Source organism: Felis catus, chromosome D2 (assembly GCF_018350175.1).
Source record: "Felis catus isolate Fca126 chromosome D2, F.catus_Fca126_mat1.0, whole genome shotgun sequence".
Classification (NCBI taxonomy): Eukaryota; Metazoa; Chordata; class Mammalia; order Carnivora; family Felidae; genus Felis; species Felis catus.
Genome location: NC_058378.1, coordinates 47,509,784 through 47,530,640, shown reverse-complemented (window position 1 = coordinate 47,530,640; position 20,857 = coordinate 47,509,784). Strand labels below are relative to the sequence as shown.

The 20,857-nt window shown below is 36.0% G+C and overlaps 1 protein-coding gene across 7 annotated transcripts in view; it reads left to right on the top strand.

Moving 5' to 3' along the window:
- The window catches only part of PARG (poly(ADP-ribose) glycohydrolase), a 133,422-nt gene extending 127,452 nt beyond the window's left edge, over positions 1-5,970 (top strand). For 5 of the 7 annotated variants that reach the window (XM_023240676.2, XM_023240678.2, XM_023240675.2 and 2 more), the window contains 2 exons: positions 1,448-1,576; positions 2,261-5,970. In XM_023240676.2, the coding sequence (XP_023096444.1) occupies positions 1,448-1,576; positions 2,261-2,415 (284 nt within the window). In that variant the 3' untranslated portion in view covers positions 2,416-5,970. The remainder of the gene's footprint in view (positions 1-1,447; positions 1,577-2,260) is intronic. The other 2 variants (XM_019813506.3, XM_011287257.4) reach the window with 2 other exon arrangements.
- The last annotated feature ends 14,887 nt before the right edge of the window (positions 5,971-20,857 follow it).

Here is a 20,857-nt window from a genome sequence, read left to right as displayed (position 1 = left end):
AGAGGATAAACTAATTGTTATCAGAGGGGTAGTGGGAGGAGGTTGGGTGAAATAGGTGAAGGGGATTAAGAGTACAGTTATCTTTCTTTTTTTAAGTTTATTTATTTTAAGAGAGAGAGAATCCCAAGCAGGCTATGCCGCTGTCAGCACAGAGCCTGATGTAGGGCTCAGTCTCATAAACTGCGAGATCATGACCTGAGCCGAAATCAAGAGGTGGACACTTAACTGACTGAGCCACCCAGGCTCCCCTCTTTTTTTTCAAAAGTTTATTTATTTTGAGAGAAAGTGCGAGTCAGGGACAGGTAGAGGGAATGGGAGAGAGAGAGTCCCGAGCAGACTCCCAAGTTCAGAGTGGATCCCAATGCGGGGCTTGATTTCATAACCACAAGATTATAACCTGAGTTAATATGAAGAGTTGGATGATTAGGGGTGCCTGGGTGGCTCAGCTTTGCTGACAGCTCAGAGCCTGGAGCCTGTTTCAGATTCTGTGTCTCCCTCTCCTCTCTGCTCGCTCTCTCTCTCTCTCTCTCTCTCTCTCTAAAATAAACATTAAAACATTTTTTTAAAAAGAGAGTTGGACGCTTAACTGAGTCACCCAGGTGCCCCAAGAGTACACTTATCTTGATGAACAGTGAATAATATATGGAACTGATGAATCACTATATTGTATGCTATCTGTTAAATATACTAGAATTAAAATTAGTAAAGTCTTCAAAATTTTTTAAATGAAAAATAAAATGTTTTGTCTATTGAGATTAAGGTAATAAAGGAAATTAATTTTTGGGAATATATTTCAGGCTCAGTGATTTATAACTGATTCCTGGGGACAGTGGTTCTCAATGAATGTCCCATTCCAGCAGTAACTAGAGTTACTGTTCAATGTTTTCAGTAACATTCCCTCTCTGCTGTAGTAATTGGGAGTGCAGGAGGGATGAGGGTGCGCTCTCTAACCCATTTTGAGAATGCTTGCTATAGGGTTAATGAGAGCATTAGAACCTCCCAAGTGCATTGGTCAGGAAAATTCACAGAGACTCATCTGATACAAAAGACTGTGACTACATAATAAGACAAAATAAATCAAGCAAGCAAACAAAAAGTTTAGTTCCAGATTAACATAAGAAGAAAAAAAAAATACAACCAACTTAGTGCCTTGATTGTGCTGCCTTAGATGCACCTTCCCTTATTTATTTCCCCACAAAGATGCTTGTGTGGGAATTCTGTGGCTTCATGATATTCTCAGCAGCATATCTGAAAAGTCACATGATAGATGATTTATACCCATCTGTATTTGCCATTTCTAATAATGTGTATATTATATTAGGTTTATAAATATTTAATTCAGGATAAAGCTATGGGACACTAGCTATAATTTAGCTGGTTGAAAGAACTAAATGTGTCTTGGTGGGAAGTGTCATAACATAGCTGTGTTTTTTTCTCTTTGCTACAGCCTTAATACAGATAATGGCAGCTGCTGTAGCTGAGCGAGATGTGGTTTATTTCACCTTTGGGGACTCAGAATTGATGAGAGACATTTACAACATGCACACTTTCCTTACTGAAAGGAAACTAACCGTTGGTAAGTAGGAGATAGTCTTGACACTTGGTGTCTAGATAGATTGTCCACCATCCAGGATAAGTGGATAAGAAAAAATAAAAGTATGACTTTGAGAAAGGCAGACAAAGTCTTAGATGGGCAATGTCTGCAGAATCCTTTTCTGGCAAAGTTTCATCTGCAATCTTGAATGAGTATGTCAGCTTATTAAAATAAGGCCAAGAAACTGGTGCTTAGTATCCATTTTTACTTTTATGCATATAGAAAACCAAAAGAGGGATACTGTAGGAAGGTAAGTCTAGGTCTAAGAGGTCTCACTCTGAGTCATACTTATCAGACCTAACAGCATGCTCATTTCTGTATTTCAGCTGGACCTGAAAGGCCTTGCTATCCTGGGAGCTGAGTGTAGAAGTAAACTTGCCACAAACTCCCAAAATGATAAGTGGCCGAATACCACATATACCTATACCATGTATAGCCTGTTGTAATCATGAACTAATAAGTAGTTTCTTTAAGGTACTTATGTGTTGTTGTTCTTTTTAACTTTATGTCAGGAAAGCCTTCCAGGCATATGAAATTCATACTCTATTTTCAGAAGCCAAAAATGAGCATATGTTTTTTAGATTAAGAGAAAACTAGAGTGCTCTTTAGTAGTTTTATCCATCTTTGTACCTTAATGGGGGTTTTGGTCTGGCCTTTACTTTCCAGGAGAAGTGTATAAGCTCTTGCTACGGTATTACAACGAAGAATGCAGAAACTGTTCGACCCCCGGACCAGACGTCAAGCTTTATCCATTCATATACCATGCCGTGGAGTCCTGTACAGAGACCACCAGCCAGCCAGGACAGAGGACTGGGGCCTGAGGAACTGAGTAAATAGAACCTCCTTCCACCTCTCACCAGAAACATCCTGTTTGAATTGTCAGGTGTAATATACGAACTGACTTAATTTAATATAAATGTGTATATAATCCAGTTTGTGGGCAAGGATGCAGTCCCTTCCACACATATGCAGTTGTCAGTTTGTACATGTAAGCCCCCTCCATCCTAACTTACGTATGCTTAGATATATTTTGTTTCCATTTTTTTCTATTTCAGTCTTCATTCTTCAGCTTTTCTTTCTTTTGCCCATCAGATTTCCTGTGAAATCCCATGAAGGGTTGTGCTCAGTCCATCAGGTCTCTTTTGATGCCTATATATTATGCACATTGCCTCTGCAGCTAGCAGATGCCAGGGAAGAAGTTGAAAACCAAGAACTTTTTTAACTGGGTTTGCTAAAGATCTCCCTGTAAGCCTTTCACCCCCAACTCTTGTTAAGATTGTGTTGCCTGAGTTTTTGAATTTTGAAAATTAAGAGTTGAGGATTTTTTTATACATGTTACATAATGTAAATCTCCTAGGTCAAAACGATTTTGTATTTAAGACAGAATAATTTCCAGATATAGTTCTTTTGAGACATCACCTTTATCTAAAATGGTTTGTCTATACTTTTTTCCCTGTTCAATTTTTATTAATACTGTTTTTTGGAAACTGACCAAGATGGAAGGAAATGTAGAATAAAAGAGTTTCCCCAAATGGCGTTTTAAAAAGAAAAGAACAAAGGGAGTTGAAGGCTTTTTTTGTTTCTTGGGATTTTTTTTCTTTTCAAATTAGAATTATTGTTTGTTCTCTGGTGCTTGAGGCGTATTCATATAACCAAAGTTTAGGAACTGAGAACTCACACGATTTGTATATATTAAAGTTTCTCTGGTATTCAATGATTACATAGTTAATAAATTTTCATTAACAAATCATTTGTCAGAAACTCCCATATCATCTATATTTTATATGTATATAAATATATGTTCTTTAAGTGTGTCTGTTTGCAAGCACATAACACCCAAATAAAACTGGAATTATAGGAAATGATTAGGTTTAGGCTTTATCAGGGGCTCTGTTTAAAATCATTTATTTACAGTTGTATCCATTTAAAGCTGGTGGCAAACAAATAATAATGTCTTTCAGAGGTTTCAATAAAAGTCGATTCTGTTTTGAGAGTAGAGTTTAATCACAAAGCACTTATTCATATTTCTAAAATAGTTCTAACCTATTACTGTTGAAGTTCTAGTTTATAGTCAACTGTCAGAAAACGCTATTGGAGGTCCGATCCTAGTAGTAAGGAATTTTGGCGGATGGTCCAAACTGCTGGTGTCAGTATTGGCAGGAAAATATGGGGCTGTGGCCAATGTCTGCAACTCTTTTTATTCGGAATTTGGCACCTGACAGCAGCCACTTGTCATTAATGAAGTTCTTTACCATAGTACTAAGATTTTTAAACATCTCCCCAAATCCAAGGTGTCTGGCTTTATTTCTACTGATGCTAAAGTCTTCTCTTTCCTTCCCAACCCATTCTGAGCTTTGTTTAAGCATTCATAGTTATATTTCATTTCTTTTTTCTGTCTCCATATCATTTTCCTCTTACCCAGCTCCAAGACTAAGTGAACAGTTCTTTAAAACAATACAGGAGCAGTATAGGATGGTTCATGTGGTAGAGAAATCATTAAATCCAGGTAAGACCACCCAGCCTAATATTCCAGAACATAGACTCTAAGACTCAACTCTTATTGATGAACAGGCTTAGTGACTTGGCCATCTACCTGTGCCTCACTCTTTTGAGGGCCTTCAAAGAAGACCTGCCCACTCTGTCCCAGTACATTCGGGGATTGGGACAGTTTAATCAAAGGGAACGTAAAGAGAACTAATGTCCATTTTTTGAGGCAGGAGGAATGCCCTCTATAAAAAGAGGGAAAAAAATCAGACTTCTAATTAACGTGTGTCTGTTCTAAGACATTTAACTGCACCTTTTTATTCTCTTTCATTAGGGGCTTATTGTTTCCTTCATGTTGTTTACCTTCCCTTTCATCTATTGAGGCATGAAATGGTATTTTTAGTTTAGAATTCTTATGTTGTTAATATAGCTCACTTGCTTTATGCTTTCTGTCTAGCTCACTGAAATGAAGTAACAGTTTAAGGAAGCAATGCGGAGTCATGGAAAAAATTTGAGATTTTAAATCAGACAAACTAGGTTCCAGTGTTAGCCATGTATCTTGGTAATTCTCTAAATAAACTTAATATTTGAGCCTTATTTAACTCATCTAGAAAATGGGCTATTAGCACTTATTAGGGAATAGTGTATATAAAGAAGTGTTCGTGGGGTCTGGCACATAGTTGGTACTCAATAAATTTCAGTCTTTATAGTTGACCAGGAAACATTTATGGAGCACCTCCTGTATGTATTACTGTATGTAATAACATACTGTGCTAGTTGCTTTGCATATTTTAGCCCATTTTTCCAGTGGACTAACAGATGCCCAGAGGTTAGGGAATACCATCATCTCAACCTCCAGAAGTTCTTTGTGAAAGGAAACTTACTCTATCATCTCTGGCAGAGACCTGACCGAGCAAAGGCTCTGACACTGTTGTTCTCTACCAAGTTCCTACTATAAGTTATTCTTCATAATGAATGACGTTATCATTGGGGTGCATTAAAATATCTCTGAGAGAATTATTTCTTTTCTTGCTGGTTGAAATGACATTAAGGGCAGGCAGACCCAAATTGGTACTCAACGGGGAGATTGAAAGGAGATCTAACCAGGCTTCATGATTGCCTTGCCAGGTGTTTAACCAATATTTATTGCTTTGGAAACCAAATACTGATTAAGCTGTCCCACTGCAAGAATATGATGGAGCAAAAATTACTGGGTTACGTTCTTAAAAACTTCAACAGGAAGAGAAGCGGTTGTATAGATTCTCGCCTGTTTTTTTTTTTTTTTTTTTTGGTTGTTTTTTATTTTGTTTTGTTGTTTTGTTTTGTTTTGTTTTTTTGGTCTTTTCCAATCTGTGTGGCTGCATGTTTATGGCTTTTTTCTGATGTAAGGAAAACCTGAATCCTAGTATGTCTGCTTTAATGATAAGTAAAGTTTAGAAGTCCTGTACTTTCTTCTTTCAGGCTTGTGGATCTGCTCCAATCCGTTGTTTTTGGAGGTAAGGGAAAGACCAGCCATTGCTGGCACTTGAGTTCAAATATATAATCCTGTTCTTGTTTGGGGGCTGGAAGGGGGTCCGAATGAATACTTATTGGAACAAACTACTAAAATCCACTGAGCCACCACTGTTCTCTGTGCCTGTGACAGAGTGTCCTTTGTCCGCCATCATCAGATTCCCACACAGATCTACTGAACCTCCAAAGGAGAAAGTTTCCCATACAAGACATCCAAAACTGCTGTGTTTGCCTGATAACTGGTTTTATTTTTCCTGACTGTTTATTTTAAATATAGGGTTACCATGTAATGATGATTTTGAACTTGGGAATAAGGAGAGCTCTGTGCTATTGTTTACATGATTTTTGTAGGATGAGAATAAAGAAATTCTGACCCCCTTGTTACTACCTCTTTTTTCTCAAATAATTATGCTACATTTAAGATGTTCATGTGCATGCTCTTATTTTATTTTTTTATTTAAATTTTATTTCGCATACAGTGCAATATTGGTTTTAGGAGTAGAATTCAGTGATTCATCACTTCCATACAACACCCAGTGCTCATCACAAATACCCTCTTTAATACCCATCTAGCCCATCCCCTCCCACCTCCCTCCATCAACCCTCAGTTTGTTCTCTATTATTAAGAATCTCTTAAAATTGGGGGCACCTGGGTGGCTCAGTCAGTTGAGTATATGACCTTGGCTCAGGTCATGATCTCACAGTTTGTGAGTTCGAGTCCCACATTGGTCTCTGTACTGTCAGCGTGGAGCCTGCTTTAGATCCTCTGTTCCCCTCTCTTTCTGCCCCTCCCCCGCTTGCACTCACTCTCTCTGTGGCTCTCTTCCCAAAAATAAATAAACACTAAAAAAAAGAAGAGTCTCTTAAAATTGTAGAGTGTGTCTTAGGCATTTGGTGAAAATTTTTACGTATAGATTTGTTATTCCACATTAGGTGTTAAGAATGTAGAGTTAGTCACTGGCATGAGGAACTTTCCAAAGGTAAAGAGAATTCTGGCTGCGTTAGTTTTTCATCCCTTCCAGGTTCCTAAGGTAATGTTTCCCGGTGTACATTCCCTTTTCCTAATTCCCATCTTCTAAGAAAGCTCAAATCAGGGTCTGGGAAGATGTCGAAGGTTCTGAGGACCACTGTCCTTCCATCCATTCACATATTCATAGACACAGGTGTCTTCTGTGAGTATCCACTGAAGTTTCTGCGCAGGGTGCAAAGATGAATGACTTGCCCTCTGCACTCAGATCTAAGCTGACACACAAAGGGGAAGTGATCTAAAACTCCACAAATTGTATTTTCTTCTCACTACTCTGTTCCAGATCATCCTAGAAAAAACAATTGAATTTTTGTGCTGTCAATTTAGAATCTTGAATAGACCCTGCACCATGTCAGTTCACTGTAGCATTGGACTCCTTTACACAGTTGCCTGTGTCGGAGAAATGTGTAAACAAATGGGCTAACTTATAGTGTAACATTAAGATGGGCTGGCTACCTTAGTATCCTCTCTTGACTTAATATAGGAGCTGCCATCCAGCACCTGCCATCTCAGTTCCACCAGTTCTTGGATTCTGAGAAAGTAGCACTGGAAACTAAAAGGTAGATTTCCTAGTGGAAATGTACTTTTCCCTGTAGTGAGTCCATGTAGGGTAGGTAAAAGGTCAAGTTTCTTTTATTTTAGCTGAGATTATATCACCTCCATTTGAATACTACACATTTAATCTATGAAAAATGAAGAAAATTAGCTTAGCGAATGAGTTTTACTTGATACCAAAATAATTTCAAAATATGGTGACCTTGGGGATAAAATAATAAAAGGGATCCTTGGTGGTGAAAGGGTGGAGACCATCATGTCAGAATGTTGGATTTTCTGTTCAAGTTTGTAACCATAACCTATAAACTAGGACATAAATTTTCAATATTTGGGAAGAAATACATTCACTGCAAAATTGATTAAACCTTCAGAAATATACCCTCATCTTGAATACTTGTAAAGCATTGTCATCATTATCTTGACCTCACTGAATCTTTATTCTACAAATGCCATATTTCATTAATTAGAAAATGAGCATTTTTCCCCCACACTGTAGCATATGAAATTCAAATACTTTTAAAAATTGATGCTATGTCATAATTTAACTTGTAGGTTTTTTTTAATAATACATAAAATAAAGGTATTTTATCATCTGTGGCATCTTATATTTGAGGTAACATGGTAATTTGAATGCCGTCTCTATGCCACTTTTAAGCTTTGGAGCTGTAATTATGACCAAGATAGACTGGTCCTTCTTATCACATTTATACTGTATTGGAGAGCATAGATAAGAGCCTATAATATGACTTAGACTGGGTGGTCAGGAAATGGTTTTCTTTTTAAGGAGAATTTCAGACATATACAAAAATAAAATAGAGTAATGAATCTCCATACATACATCATCCATCTTCAACAATTACCAATTCATAGCTAATCTCATTTACTTTATCTCTCTACCCATTACCCACCCCCAAATTATTTTTAAGTTAATCCCAGACATTGTTTCATCTGTAAATCAATGTTTCTAAAAGACATTAATTACCACAGTATCCTGACACTAATAATAGAGAAAGGACTTCTTATTCCAAAATATGGAGTAGACAGACTTTTCCCTTTTCTTTCTGCTAAGTACAGCTGTAAACCCTGAATGTGATACATAAAACAAACATAAGAGGACACTGAAAGGTGGAAGAAAAGACAAGACTGGCTAAGGGAGTCCTTGGAACCAAGGAACGATACAGTAGTGAGTTCCCCGGAAATTCTTAGTGCAAGTAAAGAAAGGCCCAAGAAAAGCCTGCTCTCTGTAGCCAAAGGACCAGGAAAGGGGCAGCCTAACAAGACAAAAAACTGTTATGTAATAACTGCTCTACTCTAGCCAAACACCGCAGAAAAAACTGAGCCAGTACCAGCGATGATAATGTGTAGAGCCTAGACTTCCACCCTTTCCAGATTCTAATAATGTGCCTCAATCATGTGGGTTGTAAGAGATTCTTTCCCCAGTGCAGTGTGAGTGGAGAACACATGAGGATACTGGACTTTTGCCTCCACCTAGAAATAATGAGGCTCCACTCCCCTTTGCTGTTAGGTGCCCTCCCCCTTCACATTAAGTGATCAAATAAGCCTAACAGAGTCAGGACTTTTCATCACTTCTCAGAACTGTGAGGCCACTCACACACTTCCAGCCACCCTCCTGCATTCAGTGGAGGATACATGGGGAAGTGAGGATACAAGGTGCTCCCCTTCCAAGCCAGAATTATGTCACCATAGCCTATGGTGGAGCCTGAACTCCAACTTCTTCCCAGGAGTGCCAAGGAGCCTCCCTTCTCTCTGTATGTCACTCAAAATAGGAAAACACAAACTTCCATCTTCAGCTGGCTGTATTGAGGCAGTGCCTTGCTTCCCAACTGGAGTGGTATCGGGGGGAAGGGCTAAAACACAAGATTTAATGAGATCCAGAATCTCATAACATAATATCCAAAGTGCTCAACTTTCAATGAAATATCACTTATTTTTCCAAGGTCCAGAAAGATCTCAGCTTGTCATAAAAATGCTCTAACAAACAATTACAAACACTCTTGATATAAATGAAAAAGTCACAACAAAGAGAAGATACAAGAAAAATCAAGTGGAGATTTTATTTTTTTATTTATTCTTAACATTTATTCAGTTTTGAAAGAGCATGAGCAGGGGAGGGGCAGAGAGAGAGGGAGACAGAATCTGAAGCAGGCTCCAGGCTCTGAGCTGTCAGCACAGATCCCAACGCCGGGCTCAAACTCACAAACAGTGAGATCATGATCTGAGCTTTAGTCAGCCGCTTAACTGACTGAGCCACCCAGGCACCCCCCAAGTGGAAATTTTAGAACCAAAAGATAAAATAACTGAAATTAAAATAATAATAATTTAAAAAACACTCCATGGATGAGTTCAACAGTGGAATAGAGAAAATAGAGGAAAGAGTCAGAGAATTTGATGATATAGCAATAGAAATTAGCCAGTCTGAACAAAAGAGAGAGAATAGGCTGAAAAAATAAATAGAGCCCAAGGGACATATATAGCGTATAACCAAATCAGGAGAAGAGGAAGAGGGTGGGGGTGATAAAAAAAATTTTGAAGAAATAATTTCTAAAAATATCCCAGATTTTGCAAGGTAGCCAAGAAGCTCAGTGAACTCCAAACAGGATAAAACCCCAAAATCCCCACCAAAACACATCATAATGAAACGTCTGAAAATCAAAGAAAAAGAAAATGTCTCAAAAGCAGCAAAAAATGACACATAGCCTATAAGACATACACAAACCAAATGACAAATTTCTCATTAGGCACAACAAAGGCCAGAAGGAAGTAGTAGCACAATACTTATCAAGTGCTGAAAGAAAACTGTCAATGCAGAATTGTATATCCAGGAAAAATATCTTTTAGGAACGAAGAAGAAACCAAGATGTTCTCAGATGAAAGTAAACTAAGAATTTGTTTCCAGCAGATCTGCCTTCAAAGAATGACTAAAGGAAATTTTAAAACAAAAAGGGAATAATAAAAGAAGGAATTTTGGAAAACCAGGGAGAACATAGAGAATAAAAATATGGGTAAATACAACAAACTTCAGTTTTCTAAGTTAGATTTGTTAAAGTAAAACATAAAACCTACCTATTGTGGTTTTTTATGTAGGTACAGGGAATAATTAAGACAATTATAAATGGGAAGGTAAAGGAGTATAGAGATAAGGTTTTTATAGTTCACTCAATCTGGTAAAATGTTGACATCAATAGACTTGGATAAGATATATATTTATAATGTAATACCACAGCAACTACTCAAAAGACTATAGAAAGAAGTACACTCAAAAACACTATAGATATATCAAGATGGAATCTTCTAAAAAATGCTCAATTAACCTACAAATAAGCAGGAAAAGAAAACAAAAATGTTAAACAGAGAACTGCCAGAAAATAAAAAATAATGGCACACTTAAACACTAACACATCATAGTTACATTAACTATAAAGATATTAAATGTAAGTGAGATTGGCAGGGGGGATAAAAAGCCATATGACCCCAAAAATGAACGATGTTTCTATAAGAAACTCACTTCACATATAATAAGTAGGTTGAAAGTTAAAGGATGGCATACAAGACACACCTTGCAAACAAAAGAAAGCAGACATAGCTATATTAATATCAAAGTTGACTTTAGAGGAAAGAGTATTAGGGACATAGAGGGATATTACATAATGATAAAAGTGTCAATCCACCCATAAGACAGCAATACTAAATATTTATGCACACAATATGTGAAAAAAAGTGACAGAAACGAAGGGAAATAGACAAAACTACTCCTCTCTCAACAATTATAGAACAATTTGGTAGAAAATCAGCGAAGATATAGAACTCAACTACATTATCCCATTAGTCAACAAAATCTAAATGACACTTATAGATACACAATCTTTTCAAGTACCTATAGAATATATACTAAGAACATTCCTAGACCAAAATCACACCTCAAGGGATTTAAAAGAATTGAAATCATATAAAATGCGTCCCCTGATGCAATGGAATCAACTAGAAATCAATAACGTAAAGAAAAAATTCCAAACACTTAGAAAGTAACACACTTCTAAATAGCCCATGGATTTAGTTCTCAAGGGAAATTAAAAAAGAAAAATATGTTGAACTGAATGAAAATAAAAATGTATAGAAATTTGTGGGACACAACTAAGAGGAAAATTCAAGTCACTGAATGTATACATTAGAAAAAGGGAAAGATCTCAAATCAATCTAAGTTCCAAGAAATTAAGGGAAGACAATATAAACTCAAGCAGAATGCAAAAATTAATGAAGAGTAGAATTGAATGAAGTAAGAGATCAAAAATCAATAGAGAAACTCAAATGAAACAGAAAGCTGGTTCTTTGAAATGATCCAAAAGATTGACAAACCTCTCACAAAACTGAAAGAAAAAATAGGGAAATACTCAAACTATTAATATGAAGAATGAAATAAGGGATAGCACTGCAGACCCAGCAGACATTAAAAGGATAATAGAATACTGCAAATAACTGACACATACATTTGGCAACTTAGCTTAAATGAAGCAGTTCCTCAAAAAATAGAAACTACTAGAACTCATCCAATATAAAATATATTATTTGACCATATAACTATTAAGAGAATTGAATTTATAAGTTTATAAATCTAACAAAGTAATCTTAAGATCCAAATGGTTTCATTGGAGAATTCTACCAACTGTTTAAGAAAGAATTAACACCATGCCTATACGATATCTTCCTGAAAATAGAAGAGGAGGGAAACCCCCCAATTTATTACCGTGATACCAAAACCAGACAAAGAGAGTAAAAACACAAACAATTACAGAGCAATATTCTTCATGATTATAGACGCAAAAATCCTCAGTTTTAGCAAATACAATTCAGCAATAAAGACCATATACAAGTAGACTATGGCCAGGTGGGATTTATCCCAAGTTTGCAAGGCTGGTTGAGTTAATGAAATCTATCACATCAACAAGCTAAAGAAGAAAAGTCATATGCTCATAGCAATAGATGCAGAAAAAGCATTTGACAAAATCCAAGACACATTCCAGATGAACATTCGCAGCAAACCAAGAATACAGGGAAACTTACTCAAATACAACAACAACAAAAATCTACAGTTAATATCATACTTAATAATGAGGAACTTTCTTGCTAAGATCAGGAACATGGCAAGGATCTCTCCTGTCACCATTTGTATTCCACATCAGACTGGAAGTTTTAGCTAATGCAATGTGACAGTGAAAGGTATATGTGTGTATATCTATATATCTAGATGTATAGATATATAGATATATTATTTTTCCCTGACATAGGAAGAAATAAAACATTTTCCCCCAATGACATGACTCTGGAAAATCCCAAAGAAATGACAAAACAAATGACCCCACAAAAAGAAACACAGAAAACCTTCTGGAACTAATAAACTGTTATAAGGTTGCAGGATAGAAAGTTAATATACAAACATCAATTGCTTTGCTGTATACCATGAATAAACAATTGGAATGTGAAATTAAAACAATACCATTTACATTGGCACCCCCAAAATAAAATACTTAGGTATAAGTCTCACAAAATATATACACAGTCTATCTGAGGAAAACTATAAAACTGTTAAACAAGTCAAAGACAATCTAAATGAATGGTGGGATATTCCATGTTCATGGAAAGGAAGGCTCTATATTTAAGAAGGCACAATTTGATCTATAGAGTAAACACAATCCCAATCAAAATCCAAGCCAAGTTATTTTTGGATACAGACAAACTGATACTAAAGTTTATATGGAAAGGCAAAAGACCAAGAATAACTAACATAATATTGAACAAGAAGAGCAATATCAGCAGACTGACATTACTTGATTTCAAGTCTTTCTATAAAATACAGTAATCAAAACAGTGTGGTACTGGCAAAAGAATTGGCTAACAGCACTGATAACACTGTATTTTGTGGTTAGTGCCTATATCTAAAAAAGGCACCAGATACTTCAGAATTATTGAAATGAGGTCAGGACCACTATCCACTACCTGGCTGACTTGCATTTGCAAACCTCTAACACCTAACTCTCTCTGGGCTATTATTTTAATCAAAACAGTGTGACTTTAAACAATGTGTGTCATCTGTGAGTTGGAAAGGTGTAAACACAAAAGCACCAAATGCCTCCTTGCAAAACCAGTGTGGTGACATGCCTTCTTTGAGAATAGCAGGAGTCATCTCAATATGAGTCCAGATACACGTTGTATGCCTTGGAGGCCTGCATGGTTCTAGAGAAGAAACTAAAGCTGGACTGCTAGATCTGCATCTTCCATGCTCTGCCAGTACAGTCCCTCTTATCTGTTACTTCCTGAAGAACCACTTTCTAAAGCAGGACATGAAACTCGTCAAGAAGATGGGCTTCCACCTGAACAATCTCCATAGGACAGGCTTGGGTAGTACCTCTTTGAAAGACTCACTCTCAAGCATAATTAGAGACCTCCTGAATTCAGTGGCCTTCGAAGGGCACTGCTCAGTCCCTGGCCTTGGGGATTCCACCTGTCACCAAAACAGTTGCTTATATACTTCCCAGTTCTAAACTGTGGACCAGGTGGAAACAATGAAGATTTTTTTATGTGGAAAAACATTTTAAATTTAAAACAATTAGAAGTAGAGGACAGAATGAGATCTCAAATAAGTGTAATTAGAGTCCCAGAAAAGATTAGGGAAAATGGAACAAAGGTAATATTCGACAAGAATTTTCTAGGACTGATGAAATACCTAAACACATCAGAGTGCAATTGTATAATAAAAGAGACTAAAAGCAGAAAGACAGAAGTGATACTCTGCAAAGAAATAAAACTAATGAAATAAGAATATTATTACAATATAACATAATTATATAATAATTACAAAAATTATTGGTATATTGATTTTTATTCATTGCAAGTTATAATTATATAATAATGAGTAAAATATATTAAGTGAATAAAAATTCATGAAATAATATCTACAAATTCTAGAAGAGTAACTGTTAACCCAGCTGACCATCTTTCAAGAATGAAAATAAAGACATTTAGAGATAAAACAAAAATTAAAAGTTTACTTTTATCATTCTCTTACTAAACCAAATTCTAAAAGGATATACTTTAGGAAGAGTAATGAACAAAATAGTAATGTATATGTAAATATAGTTTAAAAAATGGTTGGTATAACAAGAACAACATTAATGCCTAATTTGTGATGTTAAAAACAAGGACTAAAGTGGGGCCCTGGTGGCTCAGTTGGTTAAGCGCCCAACTCTTGATTCTGGCGTGGGTCATGGTCTCACAACTAATGAGATCAAGCCCCAAGTTGGGCTCTGTACTGACAGTGTGGAGCCTGCTTGGGATTCTCTCTCTCTCTCTCTCTCTCTCTCTCTCTCTCTCTCTCTCTCTCTTTCTCTCAATATGTAAGTAAGTAAGTAAATAAATAAATAAATAAATACACATTTTAAAAAAGGACTAAAGTAAAATATTGGATAGCAATAGCATAGAGTTTTGGAGGAAAATGATCAGGAATAATGTTCTGACATTTTTATATTTTTGAAGTGATGGTGTGAGACATTGTTACACATGAAATTTTAATATGCATGTTAAAAATTTCATAAGTAATCATCCAAAGAATGGAAATAGCAATGGAAACATAAAAATATATATATTCTAAATGATTTAGTGGTCCTAAATACCCAATAGGTCAAAGGAGAAATCAAATGGAAAATCAGAATATACTTAGCAATGAGTAAAAATCAAGGCACAATATACCAAAATTTATGAGATACAGCTAAAACAGTGCCTAGAGACAAATTTGTATTTATAAGTGCCTACATTACCAGGAGGGGAGGGGGGAATATCTGAAATCAATAATCTAAACTTCAACCTTAAAACACTGGAAAACACAGAACAAACTAAATCTGTTAAGTAGAAGGGAGGAAATAATAAAGATCAGAGCAGAAAAAAATAGAGAATAGAAAATAAAGATCTGAAACAAAAATCTGGCCCTTTGTAAAGATCAATATAACTGGTGAACTTTTAACTAGTGTGACAAAGGAAAAAAAGAAGACTCAAATTACTAGAATCAGAAATGAAAGTGGGACATTACTACCAATCTTACAGATATAAAAAGGACTTTAAAGGAATGCTATGTGCAATTGTTTGCCAACAAATAATGGAAAGGGGAATGTATTTTGGATTGTGCTGGCACACAAACTACTGAAACTGACTCAAGCTAGAAATAGACCATCTTAATAGATCTATAACAAATAAAAAGATTAAATAATTTTATAAAAGTAACCACAGAGATAAGCCAAGGCTTAGATTGCTTCATTGTTGAGTTCTACCAAACATTCAAAGAATCAATACCAGTTCTTCACAAACTCTTCCAAAACTAGAAGAGGCACTGGTGCTTCCCAAATCCTTCTGAGGCAAGTATTACTCCAATGCTAAAATCAGACAAAGACAGGACAAGAATCCTTCAGCCCATTATCTCTTATAAATATGTAGTCAAAAATCCTCAAGAACATACCAGCAAACCAAATCCAACAAACATATAAAATGAAGTATACCCTGGCCAATGGCGTTTATCCCAGTAATGCAGGGTTGGTTTAAAATTGAAAATCAACTAATGTAATACATCATTCAATAGAATAAAAACAAAAATCACATGATAATCTTAATAGATGCAGAAAAAGGCATTTGACAAAATCCAAACACCTTTATGATTAAAAATACTCAACTAGCAATAGAAGGGAATTTCTTCAACTTAATAAAGAACATCTACAAAACCCCCACAAGTAGCAGCATACTTAATGGTGAAACACTAGGTAGTTTCCCCTAAGATCAGGAATGAGACAAGAATGTATGCTCTCACCACTTCTATTCAATATTGTACAGGAAGTTCTGTCCAAGGCAATTAAACAACTGAAATAAGAAATAATAGGCATTCAGATTGGAAAGAAAGAAATAAAACTATTTCTATTCATAGATAACTTGATGTAGTATTTTGAAAATCCTAAAGAAGCCACTGAAGGCCTTTTAGAACTAATAAATTAGGAAAAAGCAGGAAAAAACCTCTCTGACCTCAGCCGTAGCAATTTCTTACTTGACACATCTCCAAAGGCAAGAGAATTAAAAGCAAAAATGAACTATTGGGACCTCATCAAGATAAAAAGCTTCTGCACTGCAAAGGAAACAATCAACAAAACTAAAAGGCAACTGATGGAATGGGAAAAGATATTTGCAAATGACATATCGGATCTAGGGCTAGTATCGAAAATCTATAAATAACTCACCAAACTCCACACCCAAAAAACAAATAATCCAGTGAAGAAATGTGCAGAAGACATGAAGAGACACTTTTCTAAAGAAGACATCCAGATGGCCAACAGGCACATGAAAAGATGCTCAACGTCATTGCTCATCAGGGAAATACAAATCAAAACCACGCTGAGATTCCACCTCACGCCAGTCAGAGTGGCTAAAATGAACAAATAAGGAGACTATAGATGCTGGAGAGGATGTGGAGAAACAGGAACCCTCTTGCACTGCTGGTGGGAATGCAAACTCGTGCAGCTGCTCTGGAAAACAGTGTGGAGGTTCCTCAAAAAATTAAAAATAGATCTACCCTATGACCCAGCAATAGCACTGCTGGGAATTTACCCAAGGGATATAGGAGTGCTGATGCATAGGGGCACTTATACCCCAGTGTTTATAGCAGCACTTTCAACAATGGCCAATTTATGGAAAGAGCCTAAATGTACATCAACTGATAAATGGATAAAGAAGGTGTGGTTTATATATACAATGGAATACTACTTGGCAATGAGAAAGAATGAAATCTGGCCATTTGTAGCAACGTGGATGGAACTGGAGAGTGTTATGCTAAGTAAAATAAGTCAGGCAGAGAAAGACAGATACCATATGTTTTCACTCATGTGTGGGTTCTGAGAAATTCAACAGAAGAGCAGGGGGGAGGGGATGGGGGGAAAAGTTGCAGAGAGGGAAGGAGGCAAACCATAAGAGACTCTTAAATACTGAGAACAAACTGAGGGTTGATGGGGGGTTGGGGGGAGGGGAAAGTGGGTGATGGGCATTGAGGAGGGCACCTATTGGGATGAGCACTGGGTGTTGTATGGAAACAAATTTGACAATAAGTTTCATTTAAAAAAAAGAAATTAGTTCAGCAAGTTTACAGGATAAAGATCAATATACAAGAATGGATTATATTTTTATATACTTGCAAGGATCAATTGAAAGTGAAATTAAGAAATCACTTCCTTTTACAATAGTATCAAAAAGAATAAAGTATTAGGGATAAATTTAATAAAAGAAGTGCAAAGCTTATACTTAAAAAATACAATGCATTGTTGAAAGAAATTAAAGGTCTAAATAAATGGATCAAAAGACTTAATATTGTTAAGATAGCAGTCCTCCCCAAACTGACCTATAGATTCAGTGTAATCACTAACAGAATCCCTCCCAGCTGACTTCTTTATAGAAATTGATGAGCTGATTCTAATTCACATGGAATTTCGAAAGAATCATAATAGCCAAAACAATTCTGAAAAATCCTGAACAAAGTAGGAGGACTGACACTGCCCAATTTTAAAACTTATTAGCACCAGGACAGATATATACATCAGTGTAATGGATTGGGAATCCAGACATAATCTCACACATCTATGGTCAACTGATTCTTTGCCAGGGTGCCAACACCATTCTGGGGTTGGGGGGGGGGGGATAGGCTTTTAAACAATGGGGATGGGACAACTGCATAGTCACATACAAAAGAATAAAGTTGGAACCTTACCTCACACCATGAATATAAATTCACTCAACGTGGATTAAAGACAAACATAGAAGTAAAAACTATAAAACTCAGAAGAAAATATAGGAGTAAATCCTAATGATCGTGCAGTTCCTCAAAAAAGTAAGCATTGATTTGCCATTTGATCCAGCAATTCTACTTCTGTGTTTAGACACAAAAGGGTTGAAAGCAGGTGCTTGACAGATATTCGTACAAGAGTGTTCATTGTAGCATTATTCAAAATAGCCAAAAGATGGAAATAACCCAAATGTCCAATAGATGAGTTTATCAACAAAATGTGTATGCATACAATGGAATATTATCTAGCTTTAATAAATAAGGAAATTGTGATGTATGCTACAGCATACATCACATAGTCCTTGAAGATGTTATGCTAAGTTAAATAAACCAGATAAAAAAAAAAAAAGACAAAGATTGTATGATTCTACTTACATGAGGTACCTAGAGTAGTCAAATGCATAGAGACAGAAGGCAGTGTTTACCAGGGACTTAGAAGGAGACTAAGTTTCAGTTTGGGATGATGAAAAAGTTTTATGGATGGATAGTGGTGATGGTTGCACAACAATGTGAAGGTACTTAATGCCACTGAAACGTGCACTTAAAAAAAGGTTGAGGGGCGCCTGGGTGGCGCAGTCGGTTAAGCGTCCGACTTCAGCCAGGTCACGATCTCGCGGTCCATGAGTTCGAGCCCCGCGTCAGGCTCTGGGCTGATGGCTCGGAGCCTGGAGCCTGTTTCTGATTCTGTGTCTCCCTCTCTCTCTGCCCCTCCCCCGTTCATGCTCTGTCTCTCTCTGTCCCAAAAATAAAAAAAAAATAAAAAAAAAATAAAAAAAAAAACGTTGAAAAAAAAAAAGGTTGAAATGCTAAATTTATGTATATTTTACCACAATAAAAAAGTAAAATTAAAAAGTTCTTCATGACCTCAGATTTGATAAGGCATTCTTAACTATGACACCAAAAGTACAAACAGTAAAAGAAAAAAATAGGTAGGTTGGACTTCATCAAAATTTAAAACTTTTGAGTTCCAAAAGACACTATCAAGAAAGTGAAAAGACAACTTAGAGAATGCAAGAAAATGTTTGTAAATCACATCTGATATGGGAATTTTATCTAGACTATACAAATAACACTTATGACACAATAACAAGAAAAATAACCCAGTTAAAAAATGGGCAAAGGATCTGAGTAGACAGTTCTCCAAAGAAGGTACAAAAATGGCAAACAAGCACATGAGACAATGCTCAACATCATTAGTCATCAAGAAAATGCAAATCAAAACCACAATGAGATACCACTTCGCACCCAGTGGGATGGCTAGAATTGAAAAGTCAGATAAGAATGTTTGGTGAGGTTGTGGAGAAATTGGAACCCTGAAACTCTGTTGCTGGGAACGTAAAAATAGTCCCGCCTCAAACAATTAAACAGAAGGGAATAGATTAAGAGAAGTAAAAACACATGTTCACACAAACTTGTATGTGAATGTTTATAGAAGCATTATTCACAATAGTCAAAAGGTGCAAACAACCTATCATCCATCAGTGAATGAACGGATTAACACAATGTAGTATATTCCATACAATTAAATATTGGCCATAAAAAAGAAATGAAGTAATGATATATGCTACATACTGATATATGGAAGCATTATGCCAAATTAAAAAAGTCACAAAAGACCACATTCTATTCCATTTATGAGAAAATACAGAATAGGAATATCTATAGAGACAGAAAGTCAATTAGTTGTTGCTTAGGGCTGAGGACAGGGAATGGAAGAAAAACAGAATGATAGGTAAAGAATACTGGGTTTCTTCTTAAGGTGATGAAAATGTTCTAAAATTGTGGTGATCATTTATCTGTGAATACACTAACAACCACTGAATTGTACAGTTTAAATGGGTGAATTGTATGGTATGTGAATTACATGTCATTGAGGCCATTTAAAAATGTTAAATGCTGAAGAACTGTCCTAGCAGATCAGAGCACTGTAAAAGGAAAGGACATTATAGTTTATGGGACTCTAGGTGGCAGCTTTGAAAAGCGTTGCTTCTAGGAGAGGAGGGTTATGTTTTAGAAAGGAAATGCAATACTCTGCCCTGACAAAAACTCTCAGCAAATTAGAAATAGAGGAAATAAGAGTGATCAAGGGCATCTCTGAATAATTGACAACTAATATTAATGATGAAATATTTAATATTTCCCCCTAAGATCAGGAACAAGGCAAAGATGCTCACTTCTACTACTTCTATTTGACATTGTATTGGAAGTCCTAGCCATTCTAATAAGGCAAAACAGTGAAATGAAAGATATAAAGATCAGAAAGGAGAAAGTAAAACTCAGTTTTCAAATGGCATGATCATTTACAGAGAAAATCTTTTTTTTTAATGTTTGTTTATTTTTGAGAAAGAGCATGAGCAGGGAGGGGCAGAGAGAGAGGGAGACACAGAATCTGAAGCAGGCTCCAGGCTCTGAGCTATCAGCACAGAAATAAATTAACTTGGAAATAAATTAACTAAAGATGTGCAAGACCTATACACTAAAAACCACAAATCTTTACTGAGAGAAATTAAAGGAGATCTAAATAAGCAGAGAGATACATAATACTCCTGGGTTGGAAGGTTCAATATTGTTGATATTGATATCTATTCTCTCAAATTGATTTACAGATATTCTCTCTCTCTCTCTCTCTCTCTCTCTCTCTCTCTCTCTCTCCTTCTCATATAATCCTAATGAAAATCCCCCAGACTCCCCCAATAAAAGAAAAAAAAAAAAAAAGAAAATCCCCCAGACATATTATAGAAATTAACAAACAGATTCTAAAATGTATATGGAAATGAAAAAAAACATAAAATATACAAAGCAAAAT